At 37.5% G+C, this 22719-nt stretch overlaps 1 protein-coding gene across 12 annotated transcripts in view; it reads left to right on the top strand.

Moving 5' to 3' along the window:
• ERC1 (ELKS/RAB6-interacting/CAST family member 1) overlaps positions 1-22719 on the top strand; it is a 550857-nt gene that overhangs the window by 20712 nt on the left and 507426 nt on the right. For all 12 annotated transcript variants that reach the window (XM_078075442.1, XM_078075441.1, XM_078075446.1 and 9 more), the window contains exon 2: positions 21536-22360. In XM_078075442.1, coding sequence (XP_077931568.1) covers positions 21692-22360 — 669 coding nt within the window. In that variant the 5' untranslated portion in view covers positions 21536-21691. The remainder of the gene's footprint in view (positions 1-21535; positions 22361-22719) is intronic.

The following is a 22719-nucleotide window of genomic DNA, read 5'->3' as shown; positions in this document are numbered from 1 at the left end:
TATTTGCCCAAGTCTCCTAAGAATTCTGGCTCCACAATATTTTAAGGGATTCTGTGAGTCTCACATAGTTATCACCATCACCACAGCACCAGTCATCATCAGATCTAGAACACTTCCATAATCAGAGATGGTTGTGTTGGAGCACTGAGCTAGAGGGATAGTCATGCCATTCACTGAACTATTTATTGCTGTGGTGAGGGCAACAGGAACCTCTGGAAGGTACTGTCCAATAGAAATATGATGTGAGCCACATATTAATTAAAATTGTAGTATTCACATTATAGAGTAAAGAGAAACTATTAGATCTTATAATTTTTTATAACATTTTATTTAACTCAATATATCCAAAATATCATTTTCAACATGTTAAAACATATATTTAAAAAACTATTAATGAGCAATTTTACATTATTTTTTATACTGTTTGAAATCATTTGTATACTTTTTAAATAGCACATTTGTTTTTGTTTTTTAAAATAAATTTATTTTTTTAGTAATCTCTACACCCAACGTGGGGCCTGAACTCTTAACCCTGATCAAGAGCCGCATGCTCTTCTGACTGAGCCAGCCAGGTGCCTCTTTTACAGCATATCTTAATTCACATGCTAAGTTTTTAACCAGAAATAATTAATCTACATTTAGATTTCATAAAATTTGCAGTTGAAAAAGTGGCCTCACATACCCAACTTTTCCCAAACATGCTTAAAAATTTTCTAGTAACTGAATTCTCAGTTTTTAAATTTAACTTTTATTTATTTTTATTTTTTCAAAAATTTTATTAGAGAGCAAGCACAAGCAGGGGGGTGCGGGGTGACGGAAGGAGATGGAGGGAGGGAAGAAGCAGACTCCCGGAGCGCTGAGCAGGGAACCTGACACGGGGCTCAACATGACGGGGGTGGGAGCTCTATCCCAGGACCCTGGCATCAGGACCGGAGCCAAAGGCAGGCACTTAACTGACTGAGCCACCCAGGTACCCCTAAATTTAACTTCTAATTACAGTGACATAAAATTAAAAATTCAGTTCCTCAGTTTCACTAGCCGCATTTTAAGTGCTCAACAACTACATGTGGCTGACTACCATATTGGGCAGTACAGTTCTGTAATAACCAAGTGCATTCACTTGATAGTTGGAAATTCAGGTCTGGAGCTCAGGAAAGAGGTGTAGAAACAGACAGCTAGATGGCAGGGACTGTGAGGAACGGGGAGATAAATAATTGATTTAGGACAAATCAATACTAACTTTTTTTGTGCTTCATTAAAAAAACATGTAAATGCATCTGGTGTGATTTAAAATAGTAGATGAGTATGCTACATGCTCAAGCTCAGTATGAGCATATTGTAGTGGTTAAGAGTCTGACTTTAGAGTCAGATGTGTGATCATGGGCAATTTACTGAGCCTTTTTAAGCCTTAGTTTCCTCATCTAGAAATGGGATAATAAAATCTTTCTCCCTGAAAGGTTTGCTGGAAGGGTTATAGGAAGAATCCATGGCGAGTATTTACCATGTATAATACCTTGTCTCATTTCTAACTTTCAATTTCTTTCTTGTGGACTGTACTATAAATTTAATAATTTATTTTTTAAAGATCCATTTGAGAGAGATCACAAGAGTGTGGGTGGGGGAGGGGCAGAGGGAGATGGAGAGAGAAACTCAGACTCTGCACTGAGCACAGAGCCTGATGGGGGGCCCGATCCCACAACCCCAAGATCACCACCTGAACTGAAACCAAGCCAGATGCCCAACTGACTATGCCACCCAGGCGCCCCTTAATAATTTGTTTTTAAAAAGTTATACATATTGATATAAGCTGAATCCCAGTTTCAGAAACTTTAAATTATGAAAGAATGTTTATCTTAAAATAGAGGAAATTGGAGTGCCTGGGTGGCTCAGTCAGTTAAGCGTCTGCTTTCAGCTCAGGTCATGATCCCAGGGTCTGGGATTGAGCCCCACATCGGGCTCTCTGCTCAGCGGGGAGCCTGCTTCTCCCTCTCCCTCTTCCTGTTGCTCCCCCTGCTTGTGCTCTCTCTCTCTGTCTCTGTCAAATAAATAAAATCTTAAAAAAAAAAAAAAACTAGAGGAAATACACTTATTGTTCATACTGATGAGTGCTCATTATGATCCACATACTATGTCAAATGCTTTACATGATGTGAAAGGTTTTTTTTTTTAAAAAGTGCAGTGTAGCATATTTCTATTGTAAAGTTTCACATAACCAGATTTTGTAATAGAAAATCTGTTTTAATTCTGGAACTTTGAAGTGTATTATGGTCTAAGTCTTTTTTTAGTTAGTCCAGGAACCATTGAATTCTGCTTGAATCTCTTTGGATCTCTTAAATTTATGATTTTGTAGTACTCTAGGCTAAATCTATAGAATTTAAGAATCTGTAATTCTATATTTGTGTGTATATGTGTAAAGAATTATGGCTTAAAAAAAATACCCTTGGTGGAGTTTATTCAGAGAACCATGGTGACAGGAGAAAAATGGACTCTCAGAAAGAATTATGATTTTTACTGGCTCCGCAATTCTTTTTTTCAAGTCTTTTTCTTAAGTCACATCTTGCCCATTATATCGGGCAGTGTGCCATTTTTCAAGTGTACTGGAAAAGACAAACATTTTTATAATGCTTACCCCATATGTTGAATACCTCATACGTGCTGAGAAATGTTGGCTGTCTTCTTCACAGTAGATGCCATATACTCAGGTCTAAAATAATGTTAGACATCTTGCATCTGTATTATTGCAAATAATGAAAAAAAGTTATGATGCCTTTAGGGCCAGCAGATAGGTTTGATACTATATTCGTGTGTTGGGAAGGATTTTGAGACCAGGTTCAAAAGGAAGAAATGCTCACCTTAAATTATAGTGCCTTTTCCCTCTTGTTTCTGTTTAAACATTTTTTTCTTTTTTTAACAAGTATTATATACCCATCTGGAAAATTTTGACAACTACTAAGACAAAGTAAACAGATTTCCTCCCATTCTTTTTGTTTTGCTTGTATGGATATTTGCAAACTCTAGAGTATACTATATGTTAAATGTATATCCATTTTCATGTACTGTGTTGTAAATATTTTTTGTCAGACATTAGTTGTAAATGTATTTTTGTAGGTGGCATATTAAATCATAAAGATTTTACTTAAACATTTCCCAAATGAATGAGTTAATAATAAAGCTGATATATAATTCATAATTAATGAATTTATGTACATTTTAGATCATTTAAGTAGGTAGGCTTCTTGAATATGGAATTATTGTATCAAAAGATATGAATGTTTTTAAGACCCTAAGCATAACCGTTTTCAAACTTGCTGCTTCCCAAATGCTCTTATATTTTAAGGAAGGAAACAAATACTTTGAATACAGATGCCTTTATTATTTTAGGGAAGAAAATCAAACATTGGGTGCCTGCAATTTATCACTTAAACTTTTAAAGTTTATGAAATGTTTCAGACATGCAAAAGGATAGAATTGTATAATTAATACCTGTGTACCCACCACCCAGCTCAGGAAATAGAATATTGTAGAGTTAAAAGCTCCTTGTGGAACTTTCCCTGATTATAAATGTCTTGACAAACAATGATGTGGATATTTAATCTTCTCCAATTATACAGGCCTAAGTGCAAGATTTTTTGGGCCAGAATTCAGAAATTCTCAGATTTTAGAAAGGTGATATGATGCATATACTATATGTATCTAACTTTCCAAGCAGGATTGAGGGGCATCTTCCAATTCCTTCATCAAATACGGAAGTATTTCTGCATCACTTCAGGTGTGATTTTGCCACCAAATTGGTTACAAAAGTTTTTGGTTTTCACAGATTTTTGGAATCCAGATTTGTGGATAATGGCTTGTGAACATGTATATCTATCTATTCACTGTGTTTGTTCAGTTTAATCTGGTAGGATTTGTTCATCTTTTTGTCAGACTGATCATAGTGTAGTATGAGATGTGTAAAATGAAAGGTAATATAGCTGGAATTCAGACAATTTAATATTTTAGGATTTTAAGATATCAGGGTATCATTGAGGACGAGTGGTTGGGAAAGGCTATACAGCCTCCAGCTGAACTCTCTTGAACTAAGCGGCACAGGTTGTTTTCTAAGTAGAGAACACTGATTAATAACCTTGCATTTGCTTCTGAGTAACTGCTTGACAAGATGTTTGTCATGGTGAGAACTTTGATAGACCTTACAATTAACTTGATTAACTGATTGATAAGAATTACTAAAAACCATAATTACCTTGACTATAACTGAGTTAATCACCTTCTCATCCTCCCATAAAGAAGAATGGAATGGCAGCCATGACCCATGTTAAGTGTTATTGCTGCTCCTAGCAGAGGGGCTTTTTCAGGTAGGAATGTCACCAAAACATTGCTACTGTAGCCACATAATTCTGTAATTTTTGGATTCTATGAGAATCAGATTAAGGTCATACAAACTGATGCACGGTGTTAGCAAACCTGAGAAGTTGTATACTGAAGGTGGAAGCAGAGACATATGTGCTTTAACTGGTAGGGTGTGTGTGTGTATATGTAGATACATATATATATGTGTGTGTGTGTGTGTGTTTAACCTACTGGGTGTGTGTGTGTAACCTACTAGGGGTGTGTGCGTGTGTGTGTGTGTGTTTAACCTGGTACTCACAGAGACTTTATCAGCCAGGAGCCTAGCCCATACCTAGCCCTTACCATACAATAGTGCTGAATGGTTGAGGTCCTTACTTAAGCCTTTAGTTTATAGTGACAAGTGTGTGTGTGTGTGTGTGTGTGTGTGTGTGTAAAAGTAATACATGCTCACTATCAAAGGATTAAAAAGAAAAGAAGTATATATGCAAGGGAAAAAGTGATTCCATCTGACCTTTAAGAAATAGCTTCTTACTATCCAGGTCATTTCTGTGTGTATACAAACATACATGTATGTAACCTTTTGTATACTGATGGGATCATATTATACAATTCTTCTGTAACTTTCTTTTCTCCTTCAAAACATATTAGAGATGTCTTTATAGAAGTTATCATAGATTTAAGGAATTATTTTTATTTTTTATTTTAATTTTTAAAAAAGATTTTATTTATTTATTTGACAGAGAGATAGTGAGAGCAGGAACACAAGCGGGGGGGGTGGGAGAAGGGAGAAGCAGGCTTCTGGCCGAGCAGGGAGCCTGACATGGGACTTGATCCTAGGACCCTGGGATCATGACCCAAGCCGAAGGCAGATGCCTAATGACTGAGCCACCCAGGCGCCCCAGGAATTTTTTTTTTTAATAGCAGTATTTTATTTTATAGTTTGTAGATAGCATTTTTTAATCTCTTGGTAGAAATTTAAGTTTTCTCTTTTTGCTGTACAAATCATACAATAATTGAACACCCTTGTACATATATCCTTAAACCTGTGATATTTTAAAAGTGAGACTTCTAGGTCAGAGGGCATGCACACTTGAAATGGATTTGATTGATTCTGCCAAATTGTACTTGAATGGGATTTTAAAATTTTATCTGTTAATCTTTGCATGAAGTGCTTAAGATAGCAGCGTACTTCTTGCCCCTAGTGACATTTATAACCCTTTAACAAAATGAACAGAATCTTACAGATGTTGAAATACAGTATTTAAAATATTCAATTCATTTTCTGATAATAAATGCTAATTACTCATGAGTACAACCCATCACAGCAGGTTGGACTAGTAATTTTGAGATTTAGTCACAATTTCACATACAATGCTTTATTTTTATTTTTATTAAAGATTTTATTTTATTTTTTTGACATATAGAGACATAGAGAGGGAACTCAAGCAGGGGGAGTGGGAGAGGGAGAAGCAGGCTTTCCGCTGAGCCAGCAGCCCGATGCGGGGCTCGATCCCAGGACCCTGGGATCATGACCTGAGCTGAAGGCAGACGCTTAACAACTCAGCCACCCAGGCGCCCCCACATACAACGCTTTAAATAGCTAATGGGTGATATATTTTCTAGTTCACCTTGAAAACATCTCAGAGTACATCTATGGCAGTTGTAATTAATTTGAGGTAGGTTACTATGTTGCTATTGAAGGATTTTCTGCTTTCCTTAGATTTATGAATATTTGGTGTTCCTTTGGAGATTCAGGTTGTAGAGAGCTATTATCCTTCTAATCTGTGAGGAAAGAGTTGAGACTACTGTTTGCAGTTGCATGTTATGCTTGTAGCTATTTGTGGGAAGATTGAGAATTAAAGGCTGACATACAATCATTGTGTGTGGAACCCTTTTTATTTTTAGGCTTCTGGGTGTACTCCAGGATTCTGAGAGGCTGTGTATGGGTATCTGTGGGGTGTGTTTTCCCTCAGTATGTATATAGGTATTGGTACCAATGCTCTTCTTACAGGGAAAAATGATTCTGGAATTTCCTGGTAATCTTCTCTTTACAGTTTTCCTGACCTAGTTGACAAGTTCTGTGGGGTGAATATGTAGCAGTGGCCAGGTCTGAACTGAGTTTTGTTGTTTTAAGACCTCATGGAGATTTGGTAATGAATATGGGAAGTAGGATTTAGGATGTTAAGAAAAACCCTAGATCACAAAGAATTGACCTCATGCCTCTTTCACTTTCCTTGAGGTTTTGTCTCGGCAGCATTTTGGTTCATTTTGGAGGCTTTGAAATAGATTATTCTCATAATTACTACTTCGGTATGGCCATCTGTATATTCTGGCTAAGGGATACAAAAAAACACTTTTCTTGGTAGGAGTGAAAACTGTTCCAGAAGGAACTTTACTAAAGAACTAAGAGTGGAAAACCCCAAATCTCACCACCCCCCACATATATTAGAAGGGTTTTAAAAATAAGAGAATGGGATATTAAAAGCAATACATGTTTATTGTAAAAATTGTGAAATTACAGAGACAGGATACTACTTTCTTATTCTAACTTAACCTTTAGTTGATAGAGCTTATAGGATATGTAGACTCATTTCTTTTCACCTTAACTCTGTCTCATTTTGATGCTCATGAATGGATATTATATAAAGGTACATAATGTCTGTAGTAGATTGGCTTTCACATTCTTGATGGCCTGATCTTCCCACTTCTTTTCTCCCCTCTTCTTCCTTCCACAACTCTGTCCATCTGTTTATAAATTATACATATAGTGACTGAATGCATACTCTGATGCACTAATGAGTAAGGTGTATGTGTGTATTAAAATCCTGTTTTCATAGAGTGTATGGTGTAGTAATAAATACAGACAAAACATGTAAAGAAAGTATTCATAAATTCTAGTACATCCTAGGAAGGGAGCAGGCAGAATTACATGTTCTCTGTAGAACATTACTACCTGGTTCTCAGTGAGTAATGTTTACGTTGTCATCATATTTTAAACTATTTATTGGCTTTCTGTTTTTAGAGTTGATGGTAGACAAAAGAAGACAGTTATAGATCAGAAAATAAATGTAATGCACTTGTACAATGTAAAAAATAACAGTAAAGGTGATTCATGTGAGGGGCACCTGGGTGGCTCAGTTGGTTAAGCATCTGACTCTTGATTTCAGCTCAGGTCTTGGTCGTGAGTTCAAGCCCTGCATTGGGCTCCATGCTGGGTGTGGAGCTTACTTAAAAAAAAAAAAAAGTGATTCATGTCAGGTAGTTGGGTGTACTGGAAACCTAGATTGCTTATCTTATACTGAGATAGGTGGTAGGAGGTTAAGAGTTTAAATTTGGGGCACTCAGTCAGTTAAGCGTCTGCCTTTGGCTCAGGTCATGATCCCAGGATCCTGGGATCGAGCCCCACATTGGGCTCCCTGCTCAACAGGGAGCCTGCTTCTCCCTCTCCGTCTGCATCTCCCCCTGCTTGAGTGCGGGCACGTTCTCTCTCTCTCTCTCTGTGTCAAATAAATAAGTAGAATCTTTTAAAAAATTAATGTTTATTCGTTTAATATATTTACCTTTTATGTGGTAGGCCCCATTCTAAGTGTTGAGGTACAGCAGTGGACAGAAAAGGGAAAATTTACTGTCCTCATGAAGCTTTCATTCTAGTGAAGGAAGCTGGCAATATCAAAATGGAGAAGTGAAACAAATTGCATATTATATGGTAATAAAAGGTATGAAGAAAAATTAAATAATTTAGAGTTATTTAAATTATTTATCTGGAGTTAGACTAGACTTAAAAGCAGAATGGTCAAAAGTGGTTATCTGTAATGAGAAGGACAGAGAGGGAGAGACTTTAATTTTTATTATTTGAATTTTTATTTCTACATGCATGTATTATTCAATAGTAGTATTTAATGCCATAGGTATAAACATATTAGTAGGGGCGCCTGGGTGGCTCAGTCGTTAAACGTCTGCCTTCGGCTCAGGTCATGATCCCAGGGTCCTGGGATCGAGCCCCACATTGGCCTCCCTGCTAGGCGGGAATCCTGCTTCTCCCTCTCCCACTCCCCCTGCTTGTGTTCCCTCTCTTGCTGTGTCTCTTTCTGTCAAATAAATAAATAAAATCTTAAAAAAAAAATAAAAAACACGTATTAGTAACATATATTACCAAAATGGACACCAAATATATTTGACTCCAAACATGCTTATAATTTTTTTGAAGATTATTATTTAAATAAAAAGTCATAACATCAAGATCACAATAAGTTAACACTTCACACCAGCTAGGATGGCTAGATGGACAGTAACAAGCGTCCATGAAGACATGGAGAGATTAGAACCCTCATACATTGCCACTGAGGATGGCTAGATGGACAGTAACAAGCATCCATGAAGGTATGGAGAGATTAGAACCCTCATACATTGCCACTGAGAACTGTTGCAGATGCTTTGGAAAACAGTTTGACATTTCCTTCACATGTTACATAGACTTTTCATATTGCTCAAATAATTTTACTCTGAGGTAGATACCTAAGAGAATTACAAACATATGTCTACACAAAAACTTGTACATGAATGTTCATAGTAGGATTATTTATAATAGCAGGAACCGAAGTGTCCATCAACTGATGAATGGATGAGCAAAATGTAGAATTTCCATACAACAAAATATTATCCATTATATGGAATGAAATGCTGATATACTACATATGAATGAACCTTGAAAACATTATGCTAAATGAAAGAAACCAGACACAGAAGGCCTCATATTGTATGTTTCCATTTATATGAAATGTCCACAGTAGGTAAATGTATGGAGACAATGGTTACCAGGGCCTGGGGAATGAGAAACGGGGAGTGGCTGCTTATGGGTTTGTGGGATTTCTTTTTGCAGTGATGAAAGTATTTTGCAATTAGATAGTGATATAACTGTACAGCCTTGTGAATATACAAAAAAATCACTGAATTATACACATTAAAATGATGAATCTTATGATATGTGAAGTATAGCTCAATTAAAAAATGGTGAAGCAAAAATGAAAAGGCATACAAAGAAAAGTGCATTGATTCTCAGTGGGGCATGGAGGGAGAAAACACAGGGTATTAGAATATGGCGCTTTTATCAAATGAAAAATGACTGCCTGGCATTTTTAATATGTCTCCCACCCTCAATTTGATGTCTATCAAAATGAACTATTATTGATGGTAATGTGTCATATCCCTTAAATATGTTGGGCTGGGAAAATAAAATTAAGGAACATCAGCAGCTTGGAAGGCGGCAAGACTATATGGATAAGTAGGCTGTTTAGGAGATTGATGCGGAAGTACTGGCCAAACAGGATGAGGTGGTAGCTGTAGGGATGGAAAGGAAATATATTAGAAAGGTAAGAATTGGTGGTACACAGTGATTGTTTAGTTAATGAGAGTTGAATAGAGGAGTGAAAAAGGAGGCGTCAAAATGAATTCCATCAAAGTAGAGAACATAGGAGAAGTGCATGTTGTAGGGAAAATGTATGTTTAGTTAGAACTGCTGAGTTGTCTATGGGAAATCTTGGCAGATATGTATAGTAAGTAGTTGGTCATATAAGTCTGCAGGCCAAGGGGGAAGCCAGAGTTGGGAATATTGATTGAGAAAACCTAAACTAAGTACCTGCCTAAAATAGGTGATAGTTGAAGCGAGCTCAAACAGTGGCTGTGGGTAAGATTGCCCAGGGAAAGTAAAACAGCAGGAGACAACAACATGTTTGGGGATAGAGCTGTAAGGTACATACCAATGTTTTAAGGATAGGTAGAGGAAGAGGAGCCAATAAAATGTATGAAAGAGGGATTGTCTTGGAGATATAGTAGAATCAGAAGAGTAGTATTAGAGAGACCCAGGTAAGGCTTTCAAGATCGAAGAGGTCAGTAGTGTCAAATGCAGTGAAAGTAGAGAATCCACTGATCTTGGCTATAAGGAAACCATTCTGGCTTTATTCTAGAAGTGGTAGCAGGAGTTTTTAGTGCCTAGGGCTTCATCTTATGACAATATACCATTTCTGTTGGATAGCTTTATACCACCCATTCCTGAAAAAGTTTTATTTTTTTGGCCTGATTATAAAAAATAGTATACGCTCGAAAAAAATCTGTGGTTTGGCAAGAAAGTGAGATCACCACCAGATATCTTACTACCCAGAGTTGTACATCCTGCTGAAACTTCAAAAAAAACCCAGCCAACCAAACTTAGGTAGAGTCTATGTTTGTAACTTTTTCTTTTTTGTCTTTGGTTTGACAGTAGATAACAAACATCTTTCTCTGTCATTAAGTATAGAGCTACAAATCATCAGTTATAGTGAGATGGTATATTAATTTTCTGGGTCTGCTATACCAAATTACCACAGACTTGTTGATGTAAAAATCCAGAAATTTATTCCCTCACAGTTTTGGAGGCTGGAAGTCCAAAATCAGTGTAAGCAGGCCTTGCTCCCTCTGAAGGCTTAAGAGAGAATTCCTGGTTGCCTCTTCCTGGCTCTTGGCAGTCTTTGGTGTTCTGTGGCTTGTAGCTGTACCATTCCAGTCTCCGCCGCCATCTCCTGTGTGTGTCTCTGGGACTGAATCTCTCTTTCTTTTCTCATAGAAAGACACCAGTCATTAGATTTAAGGCCTACCGTAATCCAGTAGAACTTATCTTAAGTTGGTTACATTTGCAAAGACTGTATTTCCAAATAAGGTCACATCCAGAGGTTCCTGATTGACTTGAATTTAGGGGTGACACTATTCAACCTATTGCAGATGGTATTTCATTTTATAGTTTTGCCTTAACTTATATAGCCAGTTCCCCATTGTTGGACATTTAGATTGTAATTTTTTCCTAGTATGAACATAATGGAGACAGGGAATGATATATGTAGTAGGTGATCCAGCTGGGCACCTTTTGGTACTCCCTTGTCCCATCTTAACTGGATGGACATGTCCAGCAACCCTGGCCTGAGAGGAATATGATCATCAAGGGGTTAGGCCCCTTGGGAGTGAAAGTTTGGGTTGCCATCAGGTAAGCCACTAAGACCTGTAAATAGGATGAAATTAGTGGAGGAGGGAGAAGAAGAGTACCATTTGTGTTCTTGAGAGACTGACAGCATCTGTAGTTTGTTTCAGTAACCTTCCTCTTCTGTGATTCCCCTCAAGAACAGAAGCCTATGAGAATCACGGAGAAGCTGCTTCCTGTTCCCATGTGGAGAAGTAATTCTGCAGTGCAAGGGGTGGACTGTGGCAGCCACACAAATGTACTGTTCAGATCTCCTATTGTGGGGAGCAGAATTGCCTCACTTTCTCTACTGTTATTACCTTTGTACTTTTGTCAAAAATGAGTTGTCCGTATGCGTGTGGGTCTATATTACTTTTTAAATTATGAAAGTAATTCATATTCATGTTAAAACCTCAATCAGTATAGAAGAGTGTAAAAACCCACTTTTCCTCATGACTTCTTGTATTATTCTTATAAATTAAAAAAATTTAATTTACATAATTTACATACAGACTTTTTTTTTTTTTTTGAGTGGGGGGAGAGGGAGAGGGAGAATCTTAAGCAGGCTCCAGTGCCCAGCATGGAGCCTGATGGAGGGCTCGATCTCCCAACCCTGAGATCATGACCTGAGCTGAAATCAAGAGTCAGACACTTAATCAACTAAGCCACCAGGCGCCCCAGACTTATGTTATTATTTTTAATATCTGTAGAGTATTACCATAATTTTAGACTATTACCAGAGTCTTGTTATTTTATTTTCAGTTTATTCTTATTCAGTTTTCCCACTTGTGTAAAAATATGTATAAGATGAATTCCTAGAAATGTAGTGACTAACATTTATTGAAAACCTGCTAAGAACTAGATAGGTATTTTATACTTACTCACTGATTTGGTCCTTTTAGCCATCTTTTGAGGAGAACACTATGTCCATTTTATAGATGAGGATACTGAGGCTCTGACAGATATATTTATTTGTTTACCGTTACACGTTTAAATCGTGGAGCTGAACCAACCAGCCCAAGCCTTTCCTACTAGATACTACATGACTAAGCCTCAGGAGTGCAGTAAGAATTACTTAACGGGAGCTTGTTAGGATGAAATGTATATAAGGTCTATGCATTACATTTTTGTTACTGTACATTTTTACACTTACTCTCCAGAAAAGATTTCAGGTCACATTTTTTATTTCATACTTGAGCACGGTGTTATTAATGTGCTTTAATATGAAGAGCAACAGTGTTAAGGAGGGTAATACAAAAGCTGTGTCCATGTATTCTGAGCACTATTGCTTAATGATTTGGAATTGTATTTTTAATTTTTGCCATTCCACTTCATTTGGGGAACTTTAAAAAAATAAATAAAAAATGACTATTGTTTTAAAAATAAATCTCATTGGGGCACCTGGGTGGCTCAGTTGGTTAAGTGGCTGCCTTTGGCTCAGGTCATGATCCCAGGGTCTTGGGATCGAGCCCCACGTCAGGCTCCCTGCTCAGTGGAGAGTCTGCTTCTCCCTCTCCCTCTGCCTGCTGCTCTGCCTACTTGTGCTCTCTCTCTGTCAAATAAATTAAAAAATTCTTTCCTTAAAGTGTATACCACCAAAACTGAATTAATTTTAGGTTTCTTGACTTTATTTTCTGAGAACGAATTGAACCTTCTCTTGATAGGGAAATCCACTATCTTGAGGCTTTTAGGCTGTTTTTGAGTTAAGAATGCTTGTTTGGTGAAAATAAAAACTGTAAAAATTGTAATTTTTTATGGGAACATGGAAATATGATTTGATGGTGAAACTATGTTATTAATAAACACCAAATCTAAGATAAACCAGATTTCTAATAATGTTCTTGTCAAAATTAGATTTTAGGAAATTTTTCTAAACATAAATCGGGTAAACTTGCAGAGATTTAAACACTGTGCTGATATTTTTTAGTATTTTTTAAAACTCAAAATATAGGATAAGAAAACTCATTTGAAGTACTTAATAGGTCTCAGGCTATAATATTAACTTGACAGATAATTTAATAGAGATTTTTAAGTATTAAGAGCAATGTTGTATTCATTGGCATATTTTCTGCATGTGATTGCTGTGTGTGTGTGTGTATGTGTGTGTGTATGTGTGTGAGAGAGAGAGAATTTTTAATTTTCTTACAAAATGAGAGGCATTAATCTGTTCTTATTGAGCTTATGGTGTCTTTTTTTGGAATTAAAATGTAGCTACAGAATTTCCTATTTTTATTCATCTAGGAAGAACAGTTTGTTTTTTAAAATATTGAAATCTTGACTGTTTAGTACATTTCTTTATGACTTTCAGGGCATAATTTTAGAGGACAAAAATACATAGCGAAACATATAGAGAAGGAGGTTGTCAATTTATGGAATTTGGTTACAATTTAAAAATAAAGTTTATTAACATAAAGCATTTATTATTAACATGATAAAACGGCTTTCATTATATTTGTCTTACATTGCATTTAGTTGCAGTTTCCTTAAACTAATTTCAAGCTTACTACCACCTTGTGAATATAAGAACTATTTTACTGAATTATATTCAGATTTAGGTTAACTTGTGGATTCAGCAAACATTGCATATTTGATTTGTATTAGGTACTGTGCTAGGTTTTGGAGATAAGATACTCCTTTAAGGAAGCAATTAATTAAAACATAGTACATTATTTTGAAAGCTCTTGGTTCCATGAGAGGTGCACCTAAATTAGACTGAGGGATTTAAGGGTTTGTGTAGGACTGTGACTATTAAATTTAGTTTGGAAAAATGAGCAGTAAGTAGTTAGCCAGTTGAGGGGGAAGAGGAAGGTCATAGAAATAAAAAGAGGGTATGATATTTCAGGAAATTGCAGGTACTTGATCATGGCTGTCACATGGAAAGGGAGAGTGGTTAAGAAGTAAACTGCCTTAGGGAGGTAGGCAAGACTGAAATAATGAAAAATCTTATATGCACTGCCAAGGAATTTAGATTCTTATTTTGGGAAGCCATCAAAGGAAGTATGTAGGTGTGCTCATGTCATATTTAAATTTTAGAGCAGTGGTTCTTAAACTTTTTTGTTCCACCATCTCTATACACTCTTGAAAATCAAGACTATAAATAGCTTTTGTTTATGTAGGCTATATCTATTACTACGTACTGTTTTAGAAACTAAAACTGAAAAAAAAGTAAAACTGAGAAAAATTTAAAGCATAAGAGTATACAAGTATACATTCCATTAGTTGTCAGTGGGATATACCACGTATCATGTAGCCTCTGAAAGACAATACTATACATTTGTAAGAGTGTACAGTGAAAAAGGCAAATAATATAGTATTATGAAAGTAGTTCTGTTCTCATGGACCTCCTGAAAGGATCTTAGGGAGTCTTAGGGGTTCCTGACCCACTTGGGGAATCGTATTAGAAAATCATTCTGGTGGGGCGCCTGGGTGGCTCATTCGTTGAGCGTCTGCCTTCGGCTCAGGTCATGATCCCAGGGTCCTGGGGTCAAGCCCTGAGTCCGGCTCTCTGCTCAGTGGAGAGCTTGCTTCTCCCTCTCCCACTCCCCCTGCTTGTGTTCCCTCTCTCGCTATGTCTCTCTGTCAAATAAATAAAATCTTAAAAAAAAAAAAGATCATTCTGGCAATGGTGTTGAGAATTGTTTAGAGCCTGCAAAAAGAAACACACTTTTAATTGTGATGCAGTATGGTATGCCCCCTTGAAACAAAGATTTCAGGAACAAGTCTGTATTAGTTTCTTTTGTGGTATTAAAAAAATTACTGGATTAAAAAAACCCAAATATCTCACAGTTGGTTTTTTTTTTTTTTTTTTAAGATTTTGTTTATTTATTTGTCAGAGAAAGAGAGAGCACAAGCAGGGGAGTGGCAGGCAGAGGGAGAAGCAGGCTCCCCGCCAAGCAAGGAGCTGGATGCGGGACTCGATCCTAGAACCCTCGGACCAGGACCCGAGCCAAAGGCAGCTGCTTTACTGACTGAGCCACCCGGGCGTCCCCATCTCATAGTTGTTATGTAGAGCATATCTGGCTCAAGGTTCTGGCTCAAGATATTTTTGTGAGGTTGCAGTCATCTGAAGGCTTGTTTGGAGTTGGAAGACCTTTTTTGAAGCTATCTCTCACATGACTGTTGGAAGGAGGCTCCAGTTTCTCACTATGTGGCTGTCTATAGGGTAGCTTGAACATCCTTGCAAATGGCAGCTAGGTCCTTACAAAATGAGGGATCCAAAAGAATGACCAAGACAGAAGCCCCATTGTTCTTTATGAGTTATCTTGGAAGCAAATCACTAAGTCCAGTTCACATTCAGAGAGAGAGGAATTTTGCTTTCCCTCTTGGAGGGAGCAGTATCAAAGAATTTATGGAGATACCGTGAAACTACCAAAATGCTTCTCAGGAGAGTGAGTCATCCATGGGTCTTTTCTGCATGCCTTTGTGGGTATGCTAAGAATGCAAGGCCCTGAGTGCTCTTAACCTGGGCCATTTCTCAGGATTGTGTATGCAGCAGGCTACCTTGAGGTAATGTTTCCCATTGGGACAGAGCAGGCTTACTGCTCGTTATAAAAGTGGTGGATTCCCTAAACTAAGTATCCTCAGCTGCAGTGCAAACCCACTGCATGTGTAGCATCTATCTGGGCCCCTCTTGTAATCTGTTGGACTTGGGGGTAACAGGGAACCAATGCAGACATTCTCATACTGTTTGCTGTGCAGTGAGTAATAAAGTTTTTGGTCTCTGACCCAGGAGACTCACATGTTCTGTCTGATAGGCAGAGGGAGAAGATTTGAAATAACCACGACAATAGATAGTAGATAGGGAGCTAACAAAATATGGGTAGGAAGCTAACTAAAAGACCCTGGGAGCAACATTATGGGCTCAAACTGTACAGCTGTATGATTTTATCCAGCAGCAATCAGGATTCCAGTTGTATAATCAGTAAAGGTATTTCTTTTGGATTAATCAAGGACAAGGGAGTTAGGAGTGTGAAATTTTTTTTTTCAAACTTTTGTGGTATAATTAATGGACACTAAACTGAATGTATTTAAAGTATATAGTTTGATGAGGGTTGCCTGTCTGGCTCAATCAGTAAAGCATGTGACTCTTGATAGTACAATTGTAAGTTCAAGCCCCATGTTGGGTGTAAAGATTACTTAAAAAAATAAAATCTTAAAAAATATATACATAATTTGAAGAGTTTTGATACGTATATGCCTGTGAAACCATTACTCCAGTCAAGATAATGAACGTTTGCATCACCCCGAAAGTTTCCTCCTCCTCCTTTTTGATCCATGCCTCCCCCAGCCCCATCCCCAGGCACACACTGATTTGCTTTCTGTCATAATAAATTAGTTCTAGAATTCTGCATACATGGAATCATACTGTATAACTTTTTTTTGGTCAAAATTCTTTTTTGTCAGTTGTTTAAAGTGCAAGAATTATTATTTTTGTTGTTGTATGTCTGGCATCTTTTTAAAAGAAACAATTTTTTTTTGAACACTATCTTCCCTGAAGCTCATGAGATTAAAAAGCCAGTATGAGGAATTCAGAGCTAGTAAATTTCTTCCTTTTGTTGTGTAAATGAATACGGTTCTGATAATAGCAAACACTCCACATGCAAATGCCGTTTTGGATCTGAAAGTGACTTGAACATTAGAGTGCACCTGCTAATGTTGAAAACTTGATGGGAGTTTTTGTTATTGGATCTTAGCCTATTCAGTGTGATTTAGTTACTTGACTAGACGAAAATAAAATTCTGCACAAAAGCACAGTTGGGAATTTTTTTCTTGAATGTGGCAGTTTAATGTTCTGATGGCATGATTCCTGAGACTCTGAATTATTACTCATTATTTTGTTACTTTCACTTATTTGTTCTTTTGCCCACCATCTTTTAAGAAAGACTTTCTCCTTATAGAGAAATGTGATTATTTAAGCTTTATACCTGGAAAGCCTAAAATTGCCTTAATGAGTACTAGATTAGCAGGACACACTGCCTTAAAACTGTGGAAGCCTTTAATATCCTATGAACAGTTGAGCTATTCTCATCAGCAGATGATTGTGGTTAAGCACAGTAGTTAAGAGCCTCCAGGGCTGTGGAATTAGGTGCCCTAATTCAAATCTTGACCCTACCATTTAATGGCTATGTGACTTTAGATGTCACTTAACACCTATAAGCCTTATTTGCATCATCTCTAAAATGGAGATAATGGCAGTACCTATGTTATGGGAGGCTTTTAAATATTAAATTAGATCTTACAAAATTTTAACACAATGCCTGACATACGGTAAATATTCAGTGTTAGCTTTTGTTATTACTTAAGGGATTCTGGATAATGAATGGCTCTCTTATTTTAAACAATATTCAGATTACTTAAAAGAAAAAGCTTTGCATCTCTCTTTGATCTTGAAATAGAATTCATTCAAACAGTAATATGTAGGTTATTACTTGTCACCTACCTCACAGTTCAGATTAATCGTGAAAAGGAGGGGTGCTTGGCTGGCCCAGGCAGTAGAACACGTGACTCTTGATCTCGGGCCTGTGAGTTTAAGCCCCATGTTGGGCATAGAGCTTACTTAAAAAAAAAAAATCATAAAAAAGAAATTTTTACTTCTTAAACTAGGTTATTCCTGGAGAGGAATTTCCTAACACTACTAGTAGAATATTGCAACTTCCGAACTTGGTGTACTATTGCTCTTTCTGAGATGGAACCTTGAAGATTCAGGCTCTGTGTATTTTCTGTTCTGCTTGCTGTTACCTTGGGGCTATCTTTACTAATGATAAGGTGAGACTGCCAGTGTATTCATATTTCTGAAGAGTAACCTGTTTGAGTTCGACTAAAGTATATGGATTCTTTAAAATCCTATTTTTGACCATGTGAGTTACTTGGGTAGAATGTTCAGTGAAGAAACACTTCTTAAAAAATTTTATTTGAGAGAGAGAGCAAGAGAAAGCACGCATGCGAGTTGGGGGCGGGCAAAAGGTGAGGGGGAGGAACAAGCAGATACCCCACTGAGTGTGGAGCCATCTCGGGGGCTCAATTTCACCACCCTGATAACATGACCCAAGCGGAAATCAAGAGCCGAAATCAAGAGTCTGACACTTAACTGACTGAACTATCCATGTGCTCCAGTGAAGAAACACTTTTAAGAATTCTATGTAACAGTGGATTTTTGGAAAATATTATTTAGTGTGCTGATACCTGTTACTTGACCTAAGCCAGTTTTTTGGTACTATATTAGGAAGCCATGGAGATCTAGTTGACTTATTTTTGAGAGAAGTGTGGAAAGTAGATAGTTGTGTATGTGTTTTTAAAATTGGTTTTAATTATACTTACAGAATATGAACATATTTTCTTTTTAAAAGATTCAAGTTTTATTGTAGTATGAGTATAAAGTGAACCTAAAGCCTCCATAAACATTTTGCCCCCAACCTCCTCTTACAATACAAGTTCCCTTCCTTCATACTGTTGCTCTTTCAAGTTTGGCATTTCCCTGTAGGAATTCTTTATACATGTTGTATAAATCTTTATACATATGTATACATATACATTTTTCACCTAGTTTTTGATTTCTCTTTTAATTTTGCTTATAGTATTTTTTGGTATAATACTTCGCCATTTTGACATAATTAAATATATTATTTGTTTTTCTTTATGGTTTTTGCTTTTTGTTTCTTACTTAAGAAGCCCTACCTTAACTCAGGTTCACAAGGGTGTTCTAAGTTTTCTTCTAGTACTTTTGGTAGTTTTAAAATTTGTATCTTTGGGGCGTCTGGGTGGCTCAGTGAGTTAAGCATCCAACTCTTTTTTTATTATTATGTTAATCACCATACATTACACCATTAGTTTTTGTTGTAGTGTTCCATGATTCATTGTTTGTGCATAACACCCAGTGCTCCGTGCAGAACGTGCCCTCCTTAATACCCACCACCAGGCCAACCCATCCCCCAACCCCCCTCCCCTCTAGAACCCTCAGTTTGTTTTTCAGAGTCCATCGTCATTCTTCCACCCTTCATTCTTGCCCCTCCTGCTATCTTCTTTTTTTTTTTTTTAACATATAATGTATTATTTGTTTCAGAGGTACAGGTCTGTGATTCAACAGTCTTACACAATTCACAGCGCTCACCATAGCACATACCCTCCCCAATGTCTATCACCCAGCCACCCCATCCCTCCCACCCCTCACCACTCCAGCAACCCTCAGTTTGTTTCCTGAGATTAAGAATTCCTCATATCAGTGAGGTCATATGATACATGCCTTTCTCTGATTGACTTATTTTGCTCAGCATAATACCCTCCAGTTCCATCCACGTCGTTGCAAATGGCAAGATTCCATTCCTTTTGATGGCTGCATAATATTCCATTGTATATATATACCACATCCTCTTTATCCATTCATCTGTCGATGGACATCTTGGCTCTTTCCACAGTTTGGCTATCGTGGACATTGCTGCTATAAACATCAGGGTGCATGTACCCCTTTGGATCCCTACATTTGTATCTTTGGGGTAAATACCCAGTAGTGCAATTGCTGAGTCGTATGGTAGCTCTATTTTCAACTTTTTGAGGAACCTCCATACTGTTTTCCAGAGTGGCTGCACCAGCTTGCATTCCCACCAACAGTGTAGGAGGGTTCCCCTTTCTCCGCATCCCTGCCAACATCTGTCATTTCCTGACTTGTTAATTTTAGCCATTCTAAGCATCCAACTCTTGATTTTGACTCAGGTCATGATCTCAGGGTGGTGAGATTGAGCTCTGCGTCGGGCTTCATGTTGGGAATGGAGCCTGCTTGGGATTCTTTCTCTCCTTCTCCCTCTGTGCTGCCTCCCCCTCCTGTTCATGGTGCACATGCACATACACTCTCTCAAAAACATAAAATAAAATTTATATCTTTAATGTACATCAGATTTATTTCTGTGTACTGTGTGAAGTAGGGATGTAATTTATTTTTCCAAGAGCACCAGTTGTTCAAATCCCATTTATTGAATGATTTGTCTTTTCCTTACTCTTTTGAAATGTTACTTTTAGCATATACTGAACTTATATATACAGGTAAGACTGTTCCTGAACCTGTGCCATACAATTTTAAATACTGTAGCTTTTTTTTTTAAAGATTATATTTATTTATTTGACAGAAAGAGAGAGAGCGAGAGCAGGAACACAAGCAGGGGGAGTGGGAGAGGGAGAAGCAGGCTTCCTGCCGAGCAGGGAGCCGGATGTGGGACTCGATCCCAGGACCCTGGGATCATGATCTGAGCCGAAGGCAGATGCTTAACGACTGAGCTACCCAGGCGCCCTAAATACTGTAGCTTTAAAAGGCTATGAGTCCTTATGAGAAATCCTGGGGGTCAGATGTGGTTTGGAGTCCAGATTTTTCCTCCTGATACCCAGTGGACATTATGCAGTATCCTGTAATCATATACATTGTTTTCTCAACGACTGTATGAATAATACCTATAAACAATAAGTGACCTCATACCAGATCAAGTCAGGTTTTGCAGCTAAATAAGAAGAAACAAAACTTACATTTAGAGGTTTTATGATTTTTGCATTGCAAGTGAAGGATCATGGACCTGTAATTTATCTTGCTATTTAAGGAACATCTTCCTTCTTTGTTCTTCTGTTGCAAATCGTTTAGGTTATCTTATACCTTTACTCTTCTGTTTGAATTTTAGAGTCAGCTTGTTGAGTTATTTGGAGAATCCTGTAGAGATTTTCATTAGGATACAAAGTATTTCATGCTTGTACCTTTTTGTTAGATTTATATAACAGTGTTTTTATGGTTTGGTTGCTATTGTGAGTGGGATTTAAAAAAAAATTGCATTTTCTAATTGTTATTACTAATGTACAAGAAAGTACTGATATTTATATATTGATCTTGTATCGGACTGATTTGTAGAGTTCTATTAACTTGTTAGTTGATGATCTTGGGTTTTCTAGTTAGAAAATCATATGTTCAAACTTGAGTTTTATCTTTTCATTGCTAGTATTTATGCCTCTTATTTCTTTTTCTTTTCCATTTGCATGGCATGGTTTCAGTATTCAGTTTTGAAATATGCAAAATACTGTTAAAATGATGTTTACAGTAGAATGCTGTAGACAAAATTTGAATGTGTGATAAGTAGATGATAGGGAGATCTTTCTTATGTGGGGGTAATGAAAAGTGTCTGAGAGGCAAATATTTATTATTGGGGGATTTAATGTGTGATCTTTTCATTACAGATATGGTATAAGGTATTTCTTCAAGACTGGACAGCCGAAGACCTGTTACTTCTGATTAGCCTTAAGCAGACTTATAGCCATCGAGAAACCTCACGGAATTTCATATTTTGCTTTCTGCTTTACACCTTTCTTGGCACCCACGTTCATCTTGCAACCATGTATGGAAGTGCTCGCTCAGTTGGGAAGGTGGAACCGAGCAACCAGAGCCCTGGGCGTTCACCTAGGCTTCCACGTTCCCCTCGCTTGGGTCATCGTCGAACCAACAGTACGGGAGGGAGTTCTGGAAGCAGTGTTGGAGGTGGCAGTGGGAAAACCCTTTCAATGGAGAATATCCAATCCTTAAATGCTGCCTATGCCACATCTGGCCCTATGTACCTAAGTGACCATGAAAATGTGGGTTCAGAAACACCTAAAAGCACTATGACGCTTGGCCGTTCTGGGGGACGTCTGCCATATGGTGTCAGGATGACTGCTATGGGCAGTAGCCCCAATATAGCTAGCAGTGGGGTTGCTAGTGACACCATAGCATTTGGAGAGCATCATCTCCCTCCTGTGAGTATGGCATCCACTGTTCCTCACTCTCTTCGTCAGGCAAGAGATAATACAATCATGGATCTGCAGACACAGCTGAAAGAAGTATTAAGAGAAAATGATCTCTTGCGGAAGGATGTGGAAGTAAAGGAGAGCAAATTAAGTTCTTCCATGAATAGCATTAAGACTTTTTGGAGCCCAGAGCTGAAGAAAGAACGAGCTCTGAGAAAAGATGAAGCTTCCAAAATCACTATCTGGAAGGAACAGTATAGAGTTGTGCAGGAGGAAAACCAGGTTAGTTTTATATGTATGTTTACCTTTATTGACTGAATTCATGTGTGTAAGTGAAATGAGCTATTCTCCTTCTTTTCTTTCTTAGGTTTTCCTCTTCTTGGTTCATTTATCTTTCTTCTTCCTATTTATCTGTGTATTTTTCTATCCTCCATTTCTTAACCTTTTCCGGATTTGGTCCTATACCTTTGTTTTTTTCTGGTTGCCAGGTCTGCTTGCTCACTATTCTTGCTTGCTTTTCCCACTTGCATTTCCCTGCTTCTCTTTCTCTTCCTGTCTTTTCTTTAAGCCTGTATTACCTTTCTCCAGTTCTTGCAAGAGTATAATTTTGTCATCTGCTCTAAGATGTATTATCAAAATTA

Source organism: Halichoerus grypus, chromosome 6 (genome assembly GCF_964656455.1).
Source record: "Halichoerus grypus chromosome 6, mHalGry1.hap1.1, whole genome shotgun sequence".
Taxonomy (NCBI): domain Eukaryota; kingdom Metazoa; phylum Chordata; class Mammalia; order Carnivora; family Phocidae; genus Halichoerus; species Halichoerus grypus.
The sequence above is the reverse complement of the archived record's forward strand: the minus strand, read 5'-3'. Positions and strand labels throughout refer to the sequence as shown.